This window comes from Bombina bombina, chromosome 6, assembly GCF_027579735.1.
Source record: "Bombina bombina isolate aBomBom1 chromosome 6, aBomBom1.pri, whole genome shotgun sequence".
NCBI lineage: Eukaryota > Metazoa > Chordata > Amphibia > Anura > Bombinatoridae > Bombina > Bombina bombina.
This window is the reverse complement of record NC_069504.1, coordinates 118,580,452-118,602,630: the sequence shown is the minus strand read 5'-3', so window position 1 is coordinate 118,602,630 and position 22,179 is coordinate 118,580,452. Positions and strand designations below refer to the sequence as shown.

Here is a 22,179-nt window from a genome sequence, read left to right as displayed (position 1 = left end):
CTTCGACTTACGGAAGTTTATGAACTGCTAGCGGGGTGAATGTTATTCCCCGATGAACAAGGGGAAATTACGGGCTACGCAGGTTTCACCAGTTACGCTGAAGCTTGTGCCACATGTGTAATCTCGCCCATGGTGTCTAAATGGTCATTAAAATGATACATTTATTTAAAGCATCATTTCCAGTTTCCTATAAGGACTTTAGTAAAGGAAATCATTTAAAAAATACAAGTTTACTTTATGTATACTTTAAATGAAAATTGAAAATATGCTTATCATTTAATGTGTCACTAATCAGGTTTTAGTGCAAACAAAAAAACTTTATAGGGGATTTGTTTAAAAGGATACTAAAGCCAAAATTAATCTTTCATGATTCAGATAGAACACACAATTTTAAATAACTTTCCAATACACTTATCTAATCATGCACAATCTTTATATGCACATTTCCGGAGGCACTAACTACTGCACATATGCAAGAATTCCCAGAATATATGTATATATATTTTGTGATTGTATGATTGATGTTACATGATGCAATAGGAAGGAAAATGTACTTAACTTTGAAATTTGTCAGAAAAATAATCTAATACTCATTTGAAATTCAGACTAAGAGGTCTGTTGACACCGAAGTTAACAATGCGTCAACATAGTAAGACGTAGGCTAATTCATTGTAACATACATTCCGGCAAGATTATTTCAATGCAAATCGATGCACACATTATTCGAGTGTACTTATGGTAATCCGCTGTTACATTTGACTCTATTCGACCAAATTAAATTTTATGAAACATTCAACTGGTACGTTCGTATCTCGATTGACGCGCAAACCTGATTTTTAATCCGACACCTTAGAGTATGCAAATGCCATAGGCAAGGGTGTATTAACGCATAGGCCAACAAGACCCGTGGCTAGGGCGGCAAATTTTTGGAGGCGGCACTTGTCCCTGTCCATTGTACTGACTATGGTGCTATAAAAAATATAAAATTGATTTTGTCGGCACATGACCGGCTTTCCGCCGATGTTTTCCACCAGCCCCCTTCCTGCTGTTGAGTTAGTGGCTCTGTGGGAGTGAAAACGGAGTTGGGAGACTGTTCAGTGGAGTGCAGTGGAGCTGGGGCATATTAAGGCAGTGGAGTCAGTGCTCAGCCTCAGGTAGGTCACAGTCACTCACTGACTGATTGCACAAATTAATAAAGCAGGACTCAGGAATGAGGAGTCACTTTAAACTGTTGTTGAGGCATGGGTACCGTTAAGTATGTATTTTGGCTTGGCAAACACTGCTGAAGCGCACACACGCTAACGCTAATATCAGCAGTGCAGTTACACCGAGATAGGGGTTTGTCTTACATCCACACCGTCAGAAGGAAATTAATGGAAGACTAAAGAGGGCAGTAATGGAAGGTGTGGGGGAAGATCTCTTATCTACTGTGCAGATCTGGGGAGGGATAAATACCATGTGTTTATAATCGTATTGAGATGAATTGTCACAGTGTCCCAAACAATTGCAGCACAAACGTGATCACTGTCAATAAATTGGGGGGGGGATACATATATACACGTGACATGTGTGTTATTATGAAGTGTTGTAAGAGTGCATCACTCTAATGTGTTTATGCTATTGTTAGACTGTAATGTCATAGGCATCAGTGGGGCACTGTCTTGGGGCTTTTTTGAAGTGAGTGACGTTGAATTGCTATTAGGTGTGTGTTAGCAAAAGCACGTTATTTGCTGAAACTTAAATATTTTGTCTTTGTTATTAACTAATAATATTTTATTATTGCAATATAAACCTTACAGTGTATTCCATGCCTACTGGATCTACAGGTTATGGGATATAGATAGATAGATAGATAGATAGATAGATAGATAGATAGATAGATAGATAATATGACCTGGGTGTATGCAAGTGTGTTGCAAGTCCTGATGAATATTTCCTTAAAAAAGTGATGTTATACCCTGACCAAAAATATTATGGTCAAATTCAGCCTAAAACCTAAGGGGGGGGGGCAGCAGCATTTTGAGTGCCTAGGGCAGCACTTATCCTAAATACACCACTGGCTATAGGAATCAAAGTGATGTTACTAGACTGTAAAAGGGCATGTCTACCAACACAGAAAGGTTTAGTTATATGCTATTTGTCTTACAGTCATTAACAATGAACATGATTATGTCTTTACATTTGCAAAGGTTAATTTATAGAAGATTTATTGTTTGTACTTGTATAAAATAGCTGATTCAAGGACACAACAAGTTAGCCAACTGAATATTACCTTAAAGAACTGTTCTTTTTCATGGACAAGAAATAAATATAAGTAAAATGCCATACAGAGTTAAAACTGTATGAAAACATGAGTCATGGGACGGACATGTGATGAGGCTCATACACAATTCTGGGTAAATTACTTGAAAAATAGTGAAATCCATGCAATCGAGGCTTCATATTTATCAACAGTACGGTGATTTTCGCATCATACTTGACTTACGTGAGTTTGACAGTTTTTTTAATAAATAAGGACGTCGAATGGAGATTTGCGTCAGCGATGTACAGAGAGCGTATTTCACACAGCAAATGCAGTCAGGTTGACACATTGATAAATTGACCCCTAATTGCTTTTGCATTGTCTCTTTATAATACATTTGTTAATTATAGTGGTGCTATGCAACAGTCATGTAAGACAGTCAAACTGTAGATGTGTATATTAGCTCATTCCCTTAATAGTTTTAACATTTTCCGTAAAAAATCTAAGCTGGCTGGTTCACCCTGTGAACTTTACATAAAAGCTCCTAAACATTATATAACTAGGTTTTTTTAGGCACTAACAATTCTATAGTTCATGAAAAAATAAAATTCAAGTTATTTTTTTTAATATTCAAGTTTACTCATTTATTTCATTTTTTTTTTCACCTGTATAGAAAAAATAATAGGCATTTAAAACAAATTTACTATAAATATCAACATTGTAGATGCCAAAGTGCAGAAAACTACATTTCCTCATACCTAGGAAACTGCAGAAGTGTTCATTTGATGTTTATTTAGCAAAAAACGTCACATTCAGTTAAAATCTGTGCTCAGGCATGTGTGTATGTGATAGATCAGTGCTCTGTCTGCAGAGATTAAAGCCAGTCTGCTTCAAAGGACCTGATTTTCAGGTAAACTTTGAATGCTTTAATTTAGAGTGGAGGGTGATATATGATTTTACATTTTGGTGAGCAAATTACTGCTAAAACATGTTTAACTTCCATGTTATAGTCATTTTAAATGAAACTAAAGAATTAACATTAAATTAATTGAAAAAGTATCTAATTTTCATTATTATTACTATTATCTTTATTTGTAATGTGAAAACATTGGGCAGTAAGTTGTGGTGAGTGCTGATTGATGCCGTTATCTGTTGAGGATGACATATTTGTGGTTTGGCTTCTCTGAAAAGGTTTCTTTAACTGGAAGATTTAAAGTTTAGAATACTTAGGGAGAGTCTGAGAGACTGGGGGGTAGAGTTCCACGGGATAGATACAGCCTGAATAAACTTCTAAAAACAGGAATGGAGGATGCTGATAAGAGGCACTAATATTATTATTATCAATTATTTGTAGAGCGCCAATAGATTCTGCAGCGCTATAAACATAGGTGTATACAAGGTAGCAATTATTGGGATCAAATGAGTAGAGGGCCCTTCCTAGAGTCGCACTGCTGTAGTCAGCTCTTGTGAAGGTGATCTGCAAGCAGTTGGGCTCTTAGGCTTACATTCTAACGAGGTTCATGGCAGATAGCAATGGAGGAGAGGAACTGGTATAGGAAAGGTTAGTGTAGGTTGTATGCATACCTGAACAGAAGAGTCTTTAGGGAGTGCCTGAAGCTTTCAAAACTAGGGGAGAGTCTTGTGGAGTGAGGCAGAGGGTTCCACAAGATGGGAGTCAGTCTGGAGAAGTCCTGTAAATGGGAATGTGATGAGGTAACAAGAGAGGAGGAGAGCAGGAGGTTGTGGGCGGAGTGAAGGGGATGGGAGGGAAAGTATCTGGAGACAAGGTCAGAGATATAGAGGGGAGCAGTGCAGTTGAGGGCTTTATATGTCAGAGTCAGAATTTTGTGTTTAATCCTAGGGGCAAGAGGATGCCATTGAAAGGATTGGCAGAGAGGTGCAGCAGATAAAGAGCGACATGTAAGGAAGATGAGCCTGGCAGAGGCATTCATTATAGTTGTGTCTTGTGTAAGGACATTTCTATTTTTAGAGATGTTTTTAAGGTGGAAGCGGCAGGATATAACCAAGGCCTGAATGTGAGGAGTGAAAGAAAGATCTGAGTCAAGTGTGACCCCAAGACATCAGGCATGCGGGGTAGGGGTAATGATGGAGTTGTCGACAGTTATAGAGAGATGGGGGGTGGAGATTTTAGAAGAAGGGGGAAAATAAGGAGCTCCGTTTTGGAGAGATGTAGCTTAAGGTAGTGAGAGGACATCCAGGAAGAGATGTGAGAAAGACAGTGACACGGGTTAGCAAGGAAGGAGATAGGTCTGGAGCAGAGATGTAGATTTGAGTGCCGTCGGCATACAAATTATATTGAAACCTCTGGGACTTTATTAGGGAACCTAATGATGACATGTAGATTGAGAAGAGAAGGGGACCAAGGACAGAGCCTTGCGGTACCCCAGCAGAAAGTGGTAACAGAGAAGGCTACACTAAAGGTACGGTTAGACAGGTATTAAGAGAACCACGAGAGGGCTGTGTCACAAATGCCAAAGGATTGGAGGGTTTGGAGCAAATAGTATCAAATGCTGCAGAGAGATCAAGGAGGATAAGCAGAGAGAAGTGGCCTTTGGATTTTGCTGTAAGTAGGTCGTTAGTAACCTTAACTATTGCTGTCTCTGTGAAATGATGGGGGCAAAATCTAGATTGCAGTGGGTCAAGGAGGGAGTGTAATATAAGGAAATGGGATAGGCGTGCATGTACTAGCTTTTCAAGAAGCTTTGAGGCAAAAGGGAGTAGGGAAATAGGGTGGTAGTTGGATGAGGAGGTTGGATCGAGAGATAGGTGTAGGTCAGAAGAGGAGCAACGGAGACAGCTAGGAGAGTATATAGAGATGAGGTCTGATATATACTAGGGTATGATATTATGCATGTATTAACCCCTTAAGCCAAATGGACATAGGTATTATGTTAAGCAATATTTTTTTCCAGCATACTGTGTTGACATAGTACCTACGTCCAACACTCTGGAGCAAGTTACAGGGTTATTTGTTATTGGCAGACTATAATATCGTTTAAACTGAATGATAACAAAAATGCTAAAAATTCTTCAGTACTTTGACCAAGTTTTTCCTAGAAATTCCCGGAAGCAAAGTAATTAATTTAATTTAATTAAAACAATGTAATTTTAATAAAAAGGTGACCTTATTTTAAAGAGATAGTAAACACCTTGTAATTACAAGACATTTCTGCTGTGTTGCTATAGACTAATATATCATGTTTTTAAAACTAATTAACATCCTTCTTACTGCAATTATTTTTCAGTAGCCGAACTCTACTAACCATTTGCTTTATTTGGAGGAGCTAATCTGGGCTTTAGTTCTCAGACAACAATTGTAGCCACTGTTATAAAGTTAGTATAAAATGCATTGTTTTGTAGTTGTTATCTGATAAACCCAATAAGGGACAGCTATTTATCAGTATTAGCATTGAGAAGTCAGCAGATGCATATACAATTCTGAAAATAAGAAATTTGTTCAACTTTCTGAGCTAAATTAAATGAAAAGGGGACAAAATAAATAATTAAAAATATATTGCAAAGTTGTTTCATTATGCATAACTAGCTTCCCATGCAATGCTGTTTACAGGGTTCTCAGAATAGAAAATGTTCTAATCCAGTGATAACTGACATGTGCTAGATTTCCAAATGCCCTCATAGTTAAATAATACCCTTTATACTTTGCATGCACACAATCCAATCAAACATTAATATAACTTTTTTTATCAAATGTGCTTAATTCTTTTGGTGTCCATTATTAAAGAACATTACTAGGTAAGCCCAAGAACAGCAATGCACGGCTGAGAGCTGTATGGTAATTGGTGGCTTCACATACTGTATATGACCCTTTTCATCTAAAACCTGAAAGTTCAATTTTGACTAATTAGCATAAATGTGCATAAATAATTATACAGCATTACTCAAACTAAAGTTGCTAGGTTTTAAATGCTCATTTGTTTATAGATTCCAACAAACTTAGGATAAGTTTTATCATTTCTATATTTTTTTCTTTATTTTCAACATGAACCTGAAACTTAAAAATACTGGTCATGTTTATAAAATACCGGTTATGTTGTTAAAATACTGGCTGGGTGGCAACCTTACTTTACTGTCACTTCAAAGTTTTTGTGCATGGCTTGTTAACATCTTAATACACTTTATTGTTTCCTGGTTTAATAAAAAAAATTAATATTTAGTTAAAATCCCACTTTTAAACTATTGAATGTTATTTTATGGTTGCAGTCTTTTCAAATTTAAAACATTCGTTTAAAATTGTTAACTACACATGTATCACAATTGTATATTTATGGTTAAATAAATTATAAAATAGCTGTAAAAGTCTGGATAAACCCATTGAAACTCTTGTTAAAGGGACAGTCAAGTCCACAAAAAACCTTTCATGATTGAAATAGGGCATGTAATTTTAAACAACTTTCTAATTTCTTTTTATCACCAATTTTGCTTTGTTCTCTTGGTATCCTTAGTTGAAACCTAAACCTAGGAGGTTAATATGCTAATTTCTTAGACCTTGAAGGCCGCCTCTGCATTTGACAGTTTTTCACCACTAGAGGGCGTTAGTTCATGTGTTTCATATAGATAACATTGAGCTCATGTGCGTGAATTTACCGAGGAGTGAGCTCTGATGGGCTAAAATGCAAGTCTGTCAAAAGAACTGAAATAAGGAGGCAGTCTGTAGAGGCTTAGATACAAGGTAATTACAGAGGTAAAACGTGTATTATTATTACTGTGTTTGTTATGCAAAACTAAGGAACGGGTAATTAACCTTTTAAAGCCGTTATGCCGTTCCATTCCGTCATAATTAGACTGGGCTTTAAAGCCGTTATGACGGAATGGAACGTCATAACTAACGGCTGTCCTGAAGCCTTCTGTGCTTCAGGGATTTAATCGCGGTCTGGAGGGCGTTCCTAGGATTGTAGGGACGCCCCCCAGATGCGATCCAATAATTGAAATCTCGCGATCGTATGCACGATCGCGTAGTTTCAATTTGTCTACATCGGAACAGTTGTTCCGATGTAGGCACTTTAACCCTGTCACGAAAGGGTTAAGGGATTTATCATTCCTCCAGCAGTTCTGGTAAACTGCTGGTGCAATACCGCCCCCCTGCAGATTTGCGGCCACTAGCAGGGGGTGTCAATCAACCCGATCGTATTTGATCAGGCTGATTGCTGTCGGCCACCTTCCGCTTCAGTTCCGAGAGGGTCAGAAGAAGCATCCGCTGCTTTAGACCCCCCTGGTGTTGACTGTCCCTTTAAATAGTTAAAAAAAAAAACACCTAAACTTGTATAGTGTTTTTGTCTAAAAAAAATGTGATGAATTGGAGAAGATTTAAAATTAAATAAAAAATAAATGTGTTGCTAAAAATGTTATGGTGGAGTAATGTTTGCATAAATATTATTGAACTAATTATCACTATTCTACAATGTAGAGAAATACGAAATCATTGTGTGTCAAAGCTATGACAACAGTTTCTTACATGCTCCTTGATCATTTTGCTTATATTATATAATATTAATTATTCTGCCATCATTAATTGTTACACCGCCTGTTTATTTATAGAAAGCATACCAGTGTACTTCTGCCCAAGGAAGGATATACTGGGAGGAAGAATAACTATGAAGCCAGAGGTAGTAGGTAAGCCTCATTAACTGCTTTGATTTTGTTTTTAACCACTCATTTAACCCCTTAATGACCACAGCACTTTTCCATTTTCTGTCCATTTGGGATCAAGGCTATTTTTACATTTCTGCAGTGTTTGTGTTTAGCTGTAATTTTCCTCTTACTTATTTACTGTACCCACACATATTATATACCGTTTTTCATTATATGGACTTTCTAAAGATACCATTATTTTCATCATATCTTATAATTTACTTTAAAAAATTATAAAATATGAGGAAAAAATAAAAAAAAAAACACTTTTTCTAACTTTGACCCCCAAAATCTGTTACACATCTACAACCACCAAACACACCCATGCTAAATAGTTTCTAAATTTTGTCCTGAGTTTAGAAATACCCAATGTTTACATGTTCTTTGCTTTTTTTGCAAGTTATACGGCAATAAATACAAGTAGCACTTTGCTATTTCCAAACCATTTTTTTTTTTTTTTTCAAAATTAGCGCTAGTTACATTGGAACACTGATATCTTTCATGAATCCCTGAATATCCCTTTACATGTATATACTTTTTTTTTTTTAGAAGACATCCCAAAGTATTGATCTAGGCCCATTTTGGTATATTTCATGCCACCATTTCACTGCCAAATGCGATCAAATACAAAAAAAATCTTCACTTTTTCACAAATTTTTTCACAAACTTTAGGTTTCTCACTGAAATTATTTACAAACAACTTGTGCAATTATGGCATTTTTAGCTTTAGTGTACTGTAATAGACAACCCAAGTATTGATTTAGGCCCATTTTGGTATATTTCATGCCACCATTTCACCACCAAATGCGATCAAATAAAAAAAAACGTTACATTTTTCACAAATTTAGGTTTCTCACTGAAATTATTTACAAACAGCTTGTGCAATTATGGCACAAATTGTTGTAAATGCTTCTCTGGGATCCCCTTTGTTCAGAAATAGCAGACATATATGGCTTTGGCGTTGCTTTTTGGTAATTAGAAGGCCGCTAAATGCCGCTGCACATCACAGGTGTATTATGTCTAGCAGTGCAGGGGTTAATTACGTTGCTTGTAGGGAACTTGCAGGGCTAATTTTAGCTTTAATGTAGAGATCAGCCTCCCACCTGAGACATCAGACCCCCTGATCCCTCCCAAACAGCTCTCTTCCCCCCCACCCCCACAAATGTCCCCGCCATCTTAAGTACTGGCAGAAAGTCTGCCAGTACTAAAATAAAAGGTAGGTTTTTTTTTAGCATATTTACATATGCTGCTGTGAAGGATCCTCCTTAGCCCCCAACCTCCCTGATCCCCCCCCCCCAAACAGCTCTCTAACCCTCCCCTTCTACCTTATTGGGAGCCATCTTCGGTACTGGCAGCTGTCTGCCAGTACCCAGTTTACAAAAAAATGAGTTTTTAAAAAAAAAAAAAATCTGTAGTTTAGCTTCCCCCCCAAAGACTAACCTCCCAGATCCGTTTTTATTGCACTTCCCTCCCCCTCTCTCCCACTTTTGCCAAACATTTTTTCTTCCCACCCTCCCCCATGCACTCGCTTCCACTGCTTTCCAAGACCAACAACGTACGCCATACGTCCTCAGTCGCTAAGGGTATCTTTTGTGAGGACGTACGGCGTACATCGTCGGTCATTAAGGGGTTAAAGGGACATTATAATGCTAAAATGACACACTCTGATTCATTAATATTAGCACTTGTGACCCTGCAATGTTATGTGTTTAACCAACAAAAAGGGTTAAACATATAGTTAAAGTAGCGCTATGGAGCCACTGAGAACTGCTAGACCCAAACAGGCAAACATACAGGCATGCCCAAAAATATTGACACCCCTGGCGAGGAATGTGTCAGATTTAGCTTTTTTTCTCTACTTTTTTGTGTCATACCAATACAAACAAAAGAAGTAAACATGAGAATGCCTAAACATTTGTAATTGCAACAATTTTCTGGGTAAAGTGGTCCATTATCTGACAGAAATGCAGGTGTGCCAATATTTTTGGCCATGACTGTACATCCTCTGAGACAATCATCAGCGGCAGTCGCACAGCTGGGTGGTGAGAATGACACTGCTGATTGGCTTATTAGTATTTCACCTTCACAAGGGTTAAACAAAACACACAGCAATGCAGGGTCGCTAGTGTTAAAATTACATAGTCAAACAAATTAGAGAATGAAAATCTTACACTATATTATCCCTTTAAGTTTATTTTGCAACAAAAAATGTAACCTATTCCAGAGTCTTGCACAAGTTTCAAAACATGAAACTTTACCAAGACAGATAAACAAAGACAAATATAATTTACACAAAAGTTTTATATTACCAGCGAAACTAGGTGACAACATCACTATATAAAACTGTGCTGTATTGTTTCCAGTACTAATACTGCATGTTTTTATACTTTTTAGATAGTGGTGTGAATAATGATATGTAAATAAACCCAAAGCAGAAATCCATCATTTTAAAAATAGCTTCTGACATATTGCATTTCTATATAATGTAACTTTAAATGATCCGTCTCTTTAGATCCCTTCGTATCTGCTGAAGAAATAGACACAATTGTGAATCATATTCTTGCTATTCAGCTGCCAACTGCTCCTTATGACTTAATCGACATGTTGAAAAAGATCAAGAATTTAAGTGATGATTACAAAAAAAATAAAGACAATCTCCAAAAACAACTCGAAGAAGCTAAGCGTCTTGCAGTGCAAGCAAAAGAAGCCAAGTAAGTATTTCAGACAGGCCGACAGATGGACAGATGGACAGACGGACAGACAGACAGACAGACAGGTGGATGATATATAGATGGATAGATAGATGAATAGATAGAGATAAACATATGATAGATAGATAGATAGATAGATAGATAGACAGACAGACAGACAGACAGACAGACAGACAGACAGACAGACAGACAGACAGACAGACAGACAGACAGACAGACAGACAGACAGACAGACAGACAGACAGACAGACAGATAGATAGATAGATAGATAGATAGATAGATAGATAGATAGATAGATAGATAGATAGATAGATAGATAGATAGATGATAGATACTGTAGACAGATGGTCAGATAGACAGATAGATATACAGGACATATAAATATATAATTTTTTTATACTGTTAAATACAACTGCAACTCAACTTCCTTTCTTATTCTGGGTTATAATATGATATTTTTAGTTGATAACAAGAAAAGTATACCTACACTTCAATGGAAACTACTGTTATTACCGCTATTCTGTAAAATTAACTTCAAAAATGATCAGGCTCATGTCTGTATATCTAACTGTACTTGAAAAGCATACTACCATTTAAAAATTGAGTTGTTTAGATATTTTGCTTTGGAATTTTGAATCCAGTATGATGGTTCCCCAGTTATTATTCTGAATAAATCCAACAGATATACTTCAATAACATGTATAACAAGTCCTTGTGTAGTTGTGACCTAAAAATGAAATCTAAAGTTAGTGCAATATTGTACACATAAGAAATATCTAAATTCCAAAAAGAAGCTTATCAAATAAAAGTAAGTCAATAGCTTGAGCGCAATACCATCCGTCAACATGTTTCAGCCCTTATCTGGGTCTTTTCCAAGTTTTGAAAAAAGACCCACTTGATTTATTGCATATTTGCCCAATATTTAGAATGATAAACTAATAAAAAAAAAAGTAATATAGGAAATTTATGCTGTGAATTTTTATTCTAGGAAAGCAGTTGAAAAACTTTCAAATGGTGATGAGATACGAAATAATTTGAAAAAGGCGACAAACTCCCAGAAAACAACAACCTCTGTCCTTAAAAGCATAAATAAGGATATCCAAGATATCAGAAATAAGCTTAAACAGGTAGCTGTAAAAATGTTAACAAAAATGTGTGTCTGTGTGTGTGTGTGTGTGTGTGTATTGTTTGTTTGTGTGTGTGTAGTGTTTGTTTATGTGTGTGTGTAGTGTTTGTTTATGTGTGTGTGTGTGTGTGTATTGTTTGTTTGTGTGTGTGTAGTGCTTGTTTATGTGGGGGGGGGGGGGTGAGACAGATAGCATTACTGCAGCAGAATTTTCAGATGGAATATGAAACTCTTCAGAATTGTAATATAAATGTTCAATTATGTATAAAAAAAATTAGCAAAATACATCAACTATTTAATTCAAATTGCTAAAATCCACTATATACTACACATTTAATGCTTAGAGCAGTGAACACATACTTTACTGTTTCATAATGATTATATACCATAAGGCCAACAAAAAATATTCCTTGAAAAGTTTTTTTTGTGTGTGTGTGTGTTTTTGTAAAAGTAAAAAATGTAATTGTACACTGTATTTCATTAAAAAAGGATATTTAAATGTTTCTTTCATAAGGTGGTGAGAGTCCACGAGCTATAACATTTGGGATTAAGCTCCCTCCACTAGGAGGCAGACAAAAATTACCCAACACGTCAAGAGCTTTAATCCCTCGAACTTCCTGATTCACCTTAGTCTTAATTTTTGCCTTCATAGGAGAACAGGTGGATGGTGCATTACTACAAATACTTTACTGAAAAGGGTGCTCAAACTGCTGTGAGGCCTGTCTTACCCCTCAGAGGACCGAGAATAGGGCAGAGTACCATAGCTATACATCCCTCTGCCCTATTCTCTGCAGGAGTTTTTACTAGCTGGCCACTGCGGTCACTGCGACTGGTCTTTTGTCTCCTACTGTTGGCTCCATCGGGGTACTTCCTGACCAGTACCCTGAGTTACTGTCATCTAGCTAGGATGGGGCTCTTCTACTCGTCACAGGTAAGTTCAGTAGGTGAGTCTATACAGAGGTAAGTATATAATTGCTCATTCACAGCCCACAGGTTTTGGCTAGTGTGTACTTATGATTGTGGGGCACTCTTAATTAGGGCACTGTACTATTTGTATGGACATTGTACTATTATATATATTTAGCGTAGGGGGCTGAAGTGTTTATTTAGGGAGTGTGTTACTAAGAGGACTCAGATTTATTTGTTTTCTGAACGGCTAGGACAGTTTGACAGTCTCATATAGAACACTATAACAATGTATATGTATCTGTTAAGAAAGCTTTATCAACACTTAGTCTTCTGTCAAGAGATATGCAGTACATCCTAACAGCACTCTGGAGGTGGCGGGGTTAACTGTTTTTCGCACGCTTATACTTGTGTTCCCGCTTTATCCTTCTCTATGTCAGCATAGCATTGACCACTACAGAACAGCTACAGATCAGGATAGGAGCGGTCCTACTCAATCTCTGAATGTTATCGCACTCTTTGACTTCAGTGAGGTCTCCATCACAGGGGGTAAAATGCTTTTACATCTGGAGTTTTTCTGTGGGGATTAGGCTAGTTCTCCTAGCAGAGAGGTTTTGTTTTATTCTTATTTATATTTGTTTGCCATTTTAGAATAGTATATGCTTATGGTAACAGCTTTTACTTAACTGCGGTATCTATTAATATGCATGGCATTTAATAGATAATATTGTTTAACTCTTTAGATACTATGTGCAACACTTGTTATTAGCAATTTAATTTCCTGTTTTTTGCTACCTGAAGTGCTATGGAGCAATCCAGAACTGTCCTCACTACACTTACTCAGACTACTCCTTCAGAAGAAGGATATGCAGCTATTTCTCCAAAGGTCGAGTGCTTACTGTGAAAAATTGTTTAGGTGTGTCCCCAGCGCAACTCTGCTGCAGCTATGTAAAGGGGATTAAAAACTTACAACCTGTGTTACATGCTTTCCCCTTCCAGGGGATTTGCCACCCTCCAGTGGAGGAATTTTCCACATGAGTTTAAACATCTTCACTCTCAGAATAAAGAAGCGTTGGGGTTGATGCCATCTCAGAGTAAGCATAAGCATCTGTTACCAGGGAGCTCAGTTTCTGCAGTTGATGATGACCAGACTGCTGGTCCTTCTAAGAGAAAGAAAATCCTCCAACTTTCTAAGAAGTCTGAATCAACTGATTTAGATTCATATTCTGAGGGAGAGCTTCTGTCAGAGGATCAGGATTCTGCTGTGGAGCAAGACATCAGACACATCTCCCTTTGTGTTTTAACTAGAACATCTACAGTCTCTACTTCATCAGTAATGTTGGGAGTGCAAGAATCATCTTCGACTGAAACTTAAATGGTGAAATGTTGAAACCAATCACTAAACCTAAAGAAGATTTTTCCTGTTTCTGAAGCTATTTTTTGCCAGGTTATTTCTAAGGAGTGGGAAAAGCTTGGTATTCCATTTGTTCCATCAACAAAATTTAAAAAAAGTTTCCTGTTCCTACATCTCATTCTGAGGTTGGGAATCTATTCCAAAGGTAGATAAGATCATATCTACTTTGGCTAGAAGTACCAATATTCCTTCTTTTAAGGAACCAATGGATAGAAAATTGGAGGCTTATCTCAGGAAGGCATTTTTACAAGCAAGTTTTCTCTTCAAACCAGTGGTTAACATTGACTGTGTGACTGGTGTGGTCACCTTGTAGTGCAATTCTCTTTCTGAACAAGTTACATAGGAAACTTCTTTAGAAGAAGTACAGGATAGCTTGAGGGTGATAAAGGTGGCAAATTCCTTTATTAGTGGTTAAAGACTTGGTCAGCTGATACAGTTTCAAAGCATAGACTATTATCCCTATCATTTAAAGGAAAGTCTTTGGTCAGCCATGATCTGAATTCTATTATCACCACAGTCAGTGGCGGCAAGGGAGATTTTCTTGTCCCAGGATAAGAACAAGGCAAGACCATGTGAAAGGTTTTGGGAGCCCTATTGTCAGTGATAAGAGTGAAAGGGATCTCAGTTGCTCCTTATTTGAATGACATACTAGTTCAAGCTCCTTCTTTCTCCCTGTCCTCTCAGCATACAGAGGCGGTTATCCAGCTCTTAAGGGATCGGGGGGGAACATAAATCTTGAAAAGAGCTCTCTGTCCCCAGACACAAGGGTGACATTTCTGAGAGTGGTGAAAGATTCTGGCATCTTTCCCTTTCAGAGTCAATTGCACAGTGCATGGAAGTGATAGGTCTGATGGTTGCCACTTCAGACGCCACTCCATTCACAAGATTTTACTTGCATCCTCTTCAACTCTGTATTCTCTGTTATTGGAATGGAGATTATTCTAAATTGTCTCAGTCAGTCTGTCCAGATTACAAATCAGACAATCTCGTCTTGGTGGATATCTCAAAGGTCTATAATTCTAGAAAGTTCTTTTTTAAGGCCTTCTTGGGAAGTTATCACTACGGAGGCAAGCCTCTTAGGCTGGGGATCGGTCTAGGGGTACCTGAAGGTGCAGAGTTTGGTCATCTCAGGACGCAAGGTTGCCAATATATGTGTTAGAATTTTTGGGCTCTCCAGAGCTGGCCACTTTTTAAGTATGAGACTTATTTGAGGTTCAAGGACAATGTCATGGCAGTGGCATCTCTAAATCATGAAAAGAGAACCAAGAGTTCTTTAGTGATGAAGGAAGGCTCTCGCATTCTGCTATGTGCAGTACACAATCAATGTCTGATTTCAACTATCTACATTCCGGGAGTCAACAATTGGGAGGCAGTTTTTCTCAGTCTTCAATCCTTTAATTCCATGGAATGGTCTCTCTACCAAGAATTTTCAATCAATTTCTGGTTCTTTGGGGGAGACCAGAGATAGAGATGATAGCATCTCGACTGAATCACAAACTCCTGAGATATTATTTCAGATGCTGGGATCCATGGGTGGCTCTCATAGATGTGTTGGTGGTCCCTTGATCTTATCATCTGATTTATATGTATCCTGCTCTGATTCTTCTTCAAGAAGTTATAGCTCAATGAAACATAAGTTTTTCCCTGTTATTCTAATTGCCCTAGCTTGGCCATGCAGGACTTATAATGCGGATCTAGTCAAGATGTCCACTTCTCATCCATGGAAGCTTCCATTACATTGCAACCTACTTACTCAAGGCCCATTTGTTCATACAGATTTAAAGTCTCTTAACTTGATGGCATGGAGACACATTTTTTTAGATTCTGTTGTGAACATGTTTATTCAAGCTAGGAAACCTGTAACCAGAAAAGCCTATTACAATTTCTATCTCAGTGTGAATCCCAGGGTTTCTGGTGGGATTCCTTACAGATTCCAAGTATTTTACAATCCCTTCAGAATAAGTTAGATAAGGGTTTATTTGCTAGTTCCTTGAAGGGTCAAATCTCAGCTCTTTCCGTTTTGTACCATAAGAAGTTTCCAGATATTCAAACTTTTGTTCAAGCACTGGTCAGAATTAGGCTAGTGATTAGAGCAGCATCTCCTCTATGGAATTTGATTCTGGTTCTGGTTACAAAATCATCCTATTGAACCTATGCACAGTGTGGATATTCAACTCTTGTCTTGGAAGACCTTGTTTCTTTTGACCATTTTATCTGCAAGACAGGTGTCAGAGTTTTCCTCTTTATCTTGTGAATTTCCTTATCTAGTGTTCCATCATGACAAGGCTGTGTTGAGAACTCCCTATGATTTTTTACCGAAGGTTGTTTCTTCTATGAATATTAATCAGGTGATTGTGGTACCCTTCTTGTGTCTTTCTTCTTAGAATTCTAATGAACGACGTCTCTTACACAATTTTGATGTGGTTAGAGCCTTGAAGTTTTATCTTCAGACAACCAAAAATTTTAGGCAGTCTTCATCTTTTTTTTATTCATTTTTCAGGACAACCTAAGGATCAAAAGGCTTCTGCAGTCACTTTGGCTTTTTGGTTAAAACAGCTGATTTGCAAAGCTTATCCACTGCACCACACCAGATGCCGCAAATACTGAAAATGGGCACAGTAGCCTACTAGAGGGTGTTAGTCCATGTGTGTCATATAGATCAGTGATTTTCAACCTTTTTTTTGCCGTGGCACACTTTTTTGCATAAAAAATTCCTGCGGCACACCACCATCCCAAAATTTTACAAAGTCACACATTGTAGCCTAATACAGCATATATACAGTATATATATATATATATATATATATATATATATATACATACAAACACACACACACATTGTACTGTGCTGTCATGCCATGCTTCCTACCAACTATACATGACATATTGACATTCATTAACAAACAATGATTGTCTGTGAATGAATGTCAATATGTCATGGTTGTAATTGATGCCTGATGAGCCTGTCACATACCTCCCAATATTTCAAAATTTGAAAGAAGGACACCCCCGCTGGCTGAAACTGTTCTGGAGGAGGAGCAAAGCTGCACCAGCATGCATGGGGTATGAAGGGTTGCGGTGTGTAGATTCGGCACTAGACACGTGTTGTGGTGGGTGGGGGTTCCTTCCAAGTGTGACCACGGGTCGGGGAAGCGAGCTGCCTCGGCACAATTACCCTCAGTCATCATCTCACTCAAAATAAAAAAACGGCCCAGAATAAAAAACAAGCAAAATTTAAAAAATATGTCACACTGTTGTCAGTCTGCCGCGGCACACCTGAGGATCTCTCACGGCACACTAGTGTGCCGCGGCACACTGGTTGAAAAACCCTGCTATAGATAACATTGTGCTCATGCAATTAAGGGGGCAGTCTGCAGATGCTTAGATACAAGGTAATCACAGAGGTAAAAAGTGTATTAATATAACAGTGTTGAATATGCAAAACTAGGGAATGGGTAATAAAGGGATTATCTATCTTTTAAAACAATAACAATTCTGGTGTAGACTGTCCCTTTAAGAGATAAAATGACACATTTGTAATGCCATCACTTGTTCGTTCACTGGCCATCTAATGTTAAAATCACCATAGAGTTTCTTTTTATACACTTTGTGTTGCCTCATATTTACCACATCAGTGACATTACTGGCACCTTTCAAGTAGCTTGTTATTAGCTAAGGAATGTTTCAATATTATCAATGATTTGTTGGTATTTGTGTCAATTTAGATGCAATAAGATTTCACATTTTTTTTATAATTTTGGTTTTCTGGGCCACTTCCACAAAATGCAAGCAATAGCGGGAAGATTTTCTTTTAGAAATGTGAACGAGTTAGCAATTTTGTATATGGGATCCATTGTATTTGTTAAAAAGAGAGCTTCAAGAATGGGGGGGGAAAAAAACATATTGTGTATAAGAGACAAAATGAACTAAGGAAGAAATGTGGTAAGAATCAACTTGCCTGAAACGGAAGTTAAGAAGCAGTGGTCATAAGACCGCTGTACCTTAACCTGTCCACCACCTTTTAGGGGGCAGATTGAAATCATCCTGATACGATACGATCGGAATGATTGACAGCCCCTGCTAGCCTCTGATTGGCCACCATTTAGCAGGGGGTGGCATTGCTGTCGGCAGTTAGAGATTATAGTAAATTTACCCCATAATATTTATTTTTTCTGATATGGACCTGTATAGGTGGCTTTTGTCACTACCGTTAGAGAAACTAGCAGAAAAGTAATTTGGGTTAATGAAAGAAGAGGAACATTGATTTTTGTTGATATGAATTTTCATTGTACAGGTCTCATCCAAGGCAGATATGATCGATGACAAAATGGAAGCCATTAAAAATCGCATTTCACAGTTAGAGTCAAAAGTTGAAGAACTGCAGAATAAGATGCTACAGAACAGGAACCAAGCAGCAAAAGCACAAAATGAAGCAAATACAGCGCTAAAAGAAGCGACAGAAAGTGAAAACGTATGTAATATCTGCGCAAAAATGTAGTTTTCTAACAGTTTAAAATATAAAAATATTCCAGTAAATCATCATCTTTTTATGCAAATTGATTTCAAATGCAAAGGGCCCCATTTACCAAGTCTTGAATGCAGCTTTAGGGCTCTTTTGGTGCAGACCTGCAGCTGATAGTTAAAGGGACATGAAACCCAATTTTTTTTCTTTCAGGATTCTGACAGAGCATACCATTTTAAATAACTTTCCAATTTATCTCTACTATCTAATTAATTTGTTTTGTTCTCTTTGTATCCTTTGTTGAACAGTATACCTAAATAGGCTCAGAAGTTGCTGATTAGTGGCTTCTTACAAATACCTTTTGTCAATGACTTTCAGCTAACTCCCAGTAGTGCATTTTAACAAAGGATATAAAGAGAATGAAGTAAATTAGATAATAGAAGTAAATTGGAAAGTTTTTTTTAAATTGTGTGATCTATCTAAATCATGAAAGAAAAGTTTTGGGTTTAATGTCCCTTTAAGACCGTTGTTTGTTAACCTCTTCACCACCTCTGTGATGGCAGTTTAAAATCACCCCGGGCTTCTTTTCACAAGCAGCTGATTGTGCAATGCACACTGCTGCCCACTCGCTGTGATCATGGAGTGGACAGGTTAACTAGCAGGGAACCTTGTTCACCTGATATTAATAAAGTCCAAAATATTCATAGAAAACATTCTAATGCAGTTTTTGTAAATAAAGAATATATATCTAAAGGTAGTTGTAATGTTTATTGAATGTAATATTTACCTCAGTTAATTGTTTCAAATAAACAGTATATATTTTCATTGGAAGTAGTATAATAGACACCTTTAAACTTACAGTACATACATGTAAAGCATCACCAGACTTTGGGTTGCATAATCAAATTTCTTAGAAATTTTGTGTGCACTATCCATGACTATTAATAGTACTGATGAGCCTAATCTACAGTAACAACCTTCGCTCTAATCTTTTTGAAACTTGGCATACAGATAGATTTAAAAAAAAAAAAAAGCAGTGGTTTGAATATTTAAAAATATAAATTATGACATACTCAGTAACTACCAACTGGGGGGCCCATTACATATGCAGCATCGCCCGCAAAAGGCAGCGACTCCTTTTTTTGCGCGGTTTTGGTATCCAATATACAGCGCCGCATATAAATGCGGCACGTGTATTTCACCCGTCGTCCGCATTTTTTCTTCCCATAAGCTAACATGGGACTGCGCTGCAAATCGGTATCCTATATTCAGTGCAAAGATTTACGTGGCAACAATGGAGAAATCTTACTCCATTTTCACCTCGCCACACAAAGGCAGCTGCAGCAGGCCTTGCACTGAGTATGGGAGCACCGTAACTCCTGAAACTAATACCTTGCGCATGCGCAATATCTATCTACCTGTCAACCGCAATCCCCCACTGAAATAACTAATAAAGTGTTTTAAACCCTATATCCGCCATCAAACCCACACTGCAACTAAAATAAAGTATTAACCCCTATATCTGCCAACCCCAACTTCGCAAACTACCTAATAAAACTATTAATCCCTAATCCGCCATTAACCCACAACCAAACTACCTATTTTAGTATCAACCCCTAAACTGCCAAAGCCCACAACTCAATAAACCTATTAAAGTATTAACCCCTAAACCGCCAAAGCCCACAACGCAATAAACCTATCAAAGTATTAACCCCTAAACCGCCAAAGCCCACAACGCAAATAAATAATTAAATTACTAAGCCCCCTAACCTAACACCCCCTAAATGAACCCAAATTACTTAAATTACAAAATACTAAAGTTACTATTAAAATAAAAAAAACTAACACTAGTTAAAAAAAAAAGTATAAATTGAAGGGACAGTCTAGTCAAAATTAAAATTCTGGTGTAGACTACAATTACAGAAAATAAAAAAATCTAAGGATAAGAGCTACTTAAATTTTATTGGCTGATTTGAATAGCCAATATAATTTCAGTAGCTCTCACCCTATTGGCTGATTTGAACAGCCAATAGGATTTGAGTTGCTCTCATCCTATTGGCTGATTTGAATTTGAAGAATCAAATCAGACAATTGGAATTCCAGGGACGCCATTTTTAATCGCGTACCTTGAATTCACTATCCAGTGTACGACGGCGATCGTATGAAGAGGATCCTCCATGCTCCATGGCTCCGCGGTCGCCGGTCTTCAGTTCAAGGGTCGTGGTCTTCAGTTCCTGGATCGCCGGTCTTCAGTTCCAGGGTCGCCGGTCTTCAGCTCAGACGGTCATCGGTCTTCAGCTCCGCCCTCCGTTCCGTGCCGTATGTTCCTGGAAGAAGAAAGAAGAGGTCGCCGCTTGGAAGAAGACTTCACCGCATAGGACAGGACCTTCTCCGCCGGACTTCAGGAACAGTGAGTACCAACCTGGGGGTTAGACTTAGATTTTTTTTTTTTAATTTGGGGGGGTTTATTTAGATTAGGGTGGGCATTTTGTAAAAGAGCTAAATACCCTTTTCAGGGCAATGGGTAGTTTAGGTTTTTTAATATTAGGTTTTTTATTTTGGGGGGTTTGGTGGGTGGGGGGTTTTACTGTTAGGGGGGACTTTGTGTATTTTGAATGTAAAAGAGCTTTTATGGGCTACTGGTAGTTTATTCTTAGATTAGGGGGTGTTTTTATTTGGGGGGGCTTTTTAATTTTCATAGGGATTAGGTATAATTTTTAAAATTTTATAATTTTCAGCTTACAAGTTTGGCGTTATAAGTGAAAAAGCAGTGTTATGGCCCATAACGCTGCTTTTTCCTAACGCTGCTATTGCAAGTCTTGTAGGTATAGGTGTACCGCACACCTTTTAGGCCATCACGCAATGTCAGTACCGCACTTTTAAAAAAGTCCTTTTTCAATGGGACTCCCATAGCGCCAGTATTACGAGTTTGCCTGGGAGGCCAAAAAGTGAGCGGTACACTCTATAACTACAAGATCCGTACCGCCATCTAAAGTCAGTAGCTATGAGTTTTACGTTACAAAGCTGTACCATAAAACTCATAACTAAAGTGTTAAAAAGTAAACTAACACCCATAAACTACCTATTAACCCATAAACCGAGGCCCTCCCGCATCGCTAACACTAAAATAAAATTATTAACCCATAATCTGCCGCTACGAATATCACCGCCACTAAAATGTTTTATTAAACCCTATTCCGCCGCTCTCCGACATCGTCACCACTATAATAAACCTATTAACCCCTAAATCGCCTCCCTCCCGCAAACACTATTTAAACATAATTAATCCCTAATCTTCTGTCCGCCCACAACACCGCTATAATAGACCTATTAACCACGAAACCGCAAGCCCCCACAACAAAATATACTATAATAAATTATTAACCCCTAAACCTCTGACCTTCCACATCACTAACTCTACATAAATATATTATCCCATATACCTAACCCTAACGTAACCCTAAACCTAAATCTAACCCTACCCCAACACCACCCAAATTTAACATAATTAAAATAGAGCTAAATAAAATCTACAATTATTAACTAAATGATTCCTATTAAAAACTAATGGCTAGATTTAGAGTTCTGCGGCCAAAGGGGTGCGTTAGCTACGCGTGCTTTTTTTCTCCCGCACCTTTTAAATACCG

At 37.7% G+C, this 22,179-nt stretch overlaps 1 protein-coding gene across 1 annotated transcript in view; it reads left to right on the top strand.

The window, feature by feature from the left end:
* LOC128662698 (laminin subunit beta-4-like) overlaps nucleotides 1-22,179 on the top strand; it is a 315,199-nt gene that overhangs the window by 245,935 nt on the left and 47,085 nt on the right. Inside the window, exons 31-34 of the mRNA XM_053716585.1 lie at nucleotides 7,820-7,894; nucleotides 10,425-10,623; nucleotides 11,613-11,751; nucleotides 18,365-18,541. Coding sequence (XP_053572560.1) covers nucleotides 7,820-7,894; nucleotides 10,425-10,623; nucleotides 11,613-11,751; nucleotides 18,365-18,541 — 590 coding nt within the window. The remainder of the gene's footprint in view (nucleotides 1-7,819; nucleotides 7,895-10,424; nucleotides 10,624-11,612; nucleotides 11,752-18,364; nucleotides 18,542-22,179) is intronic.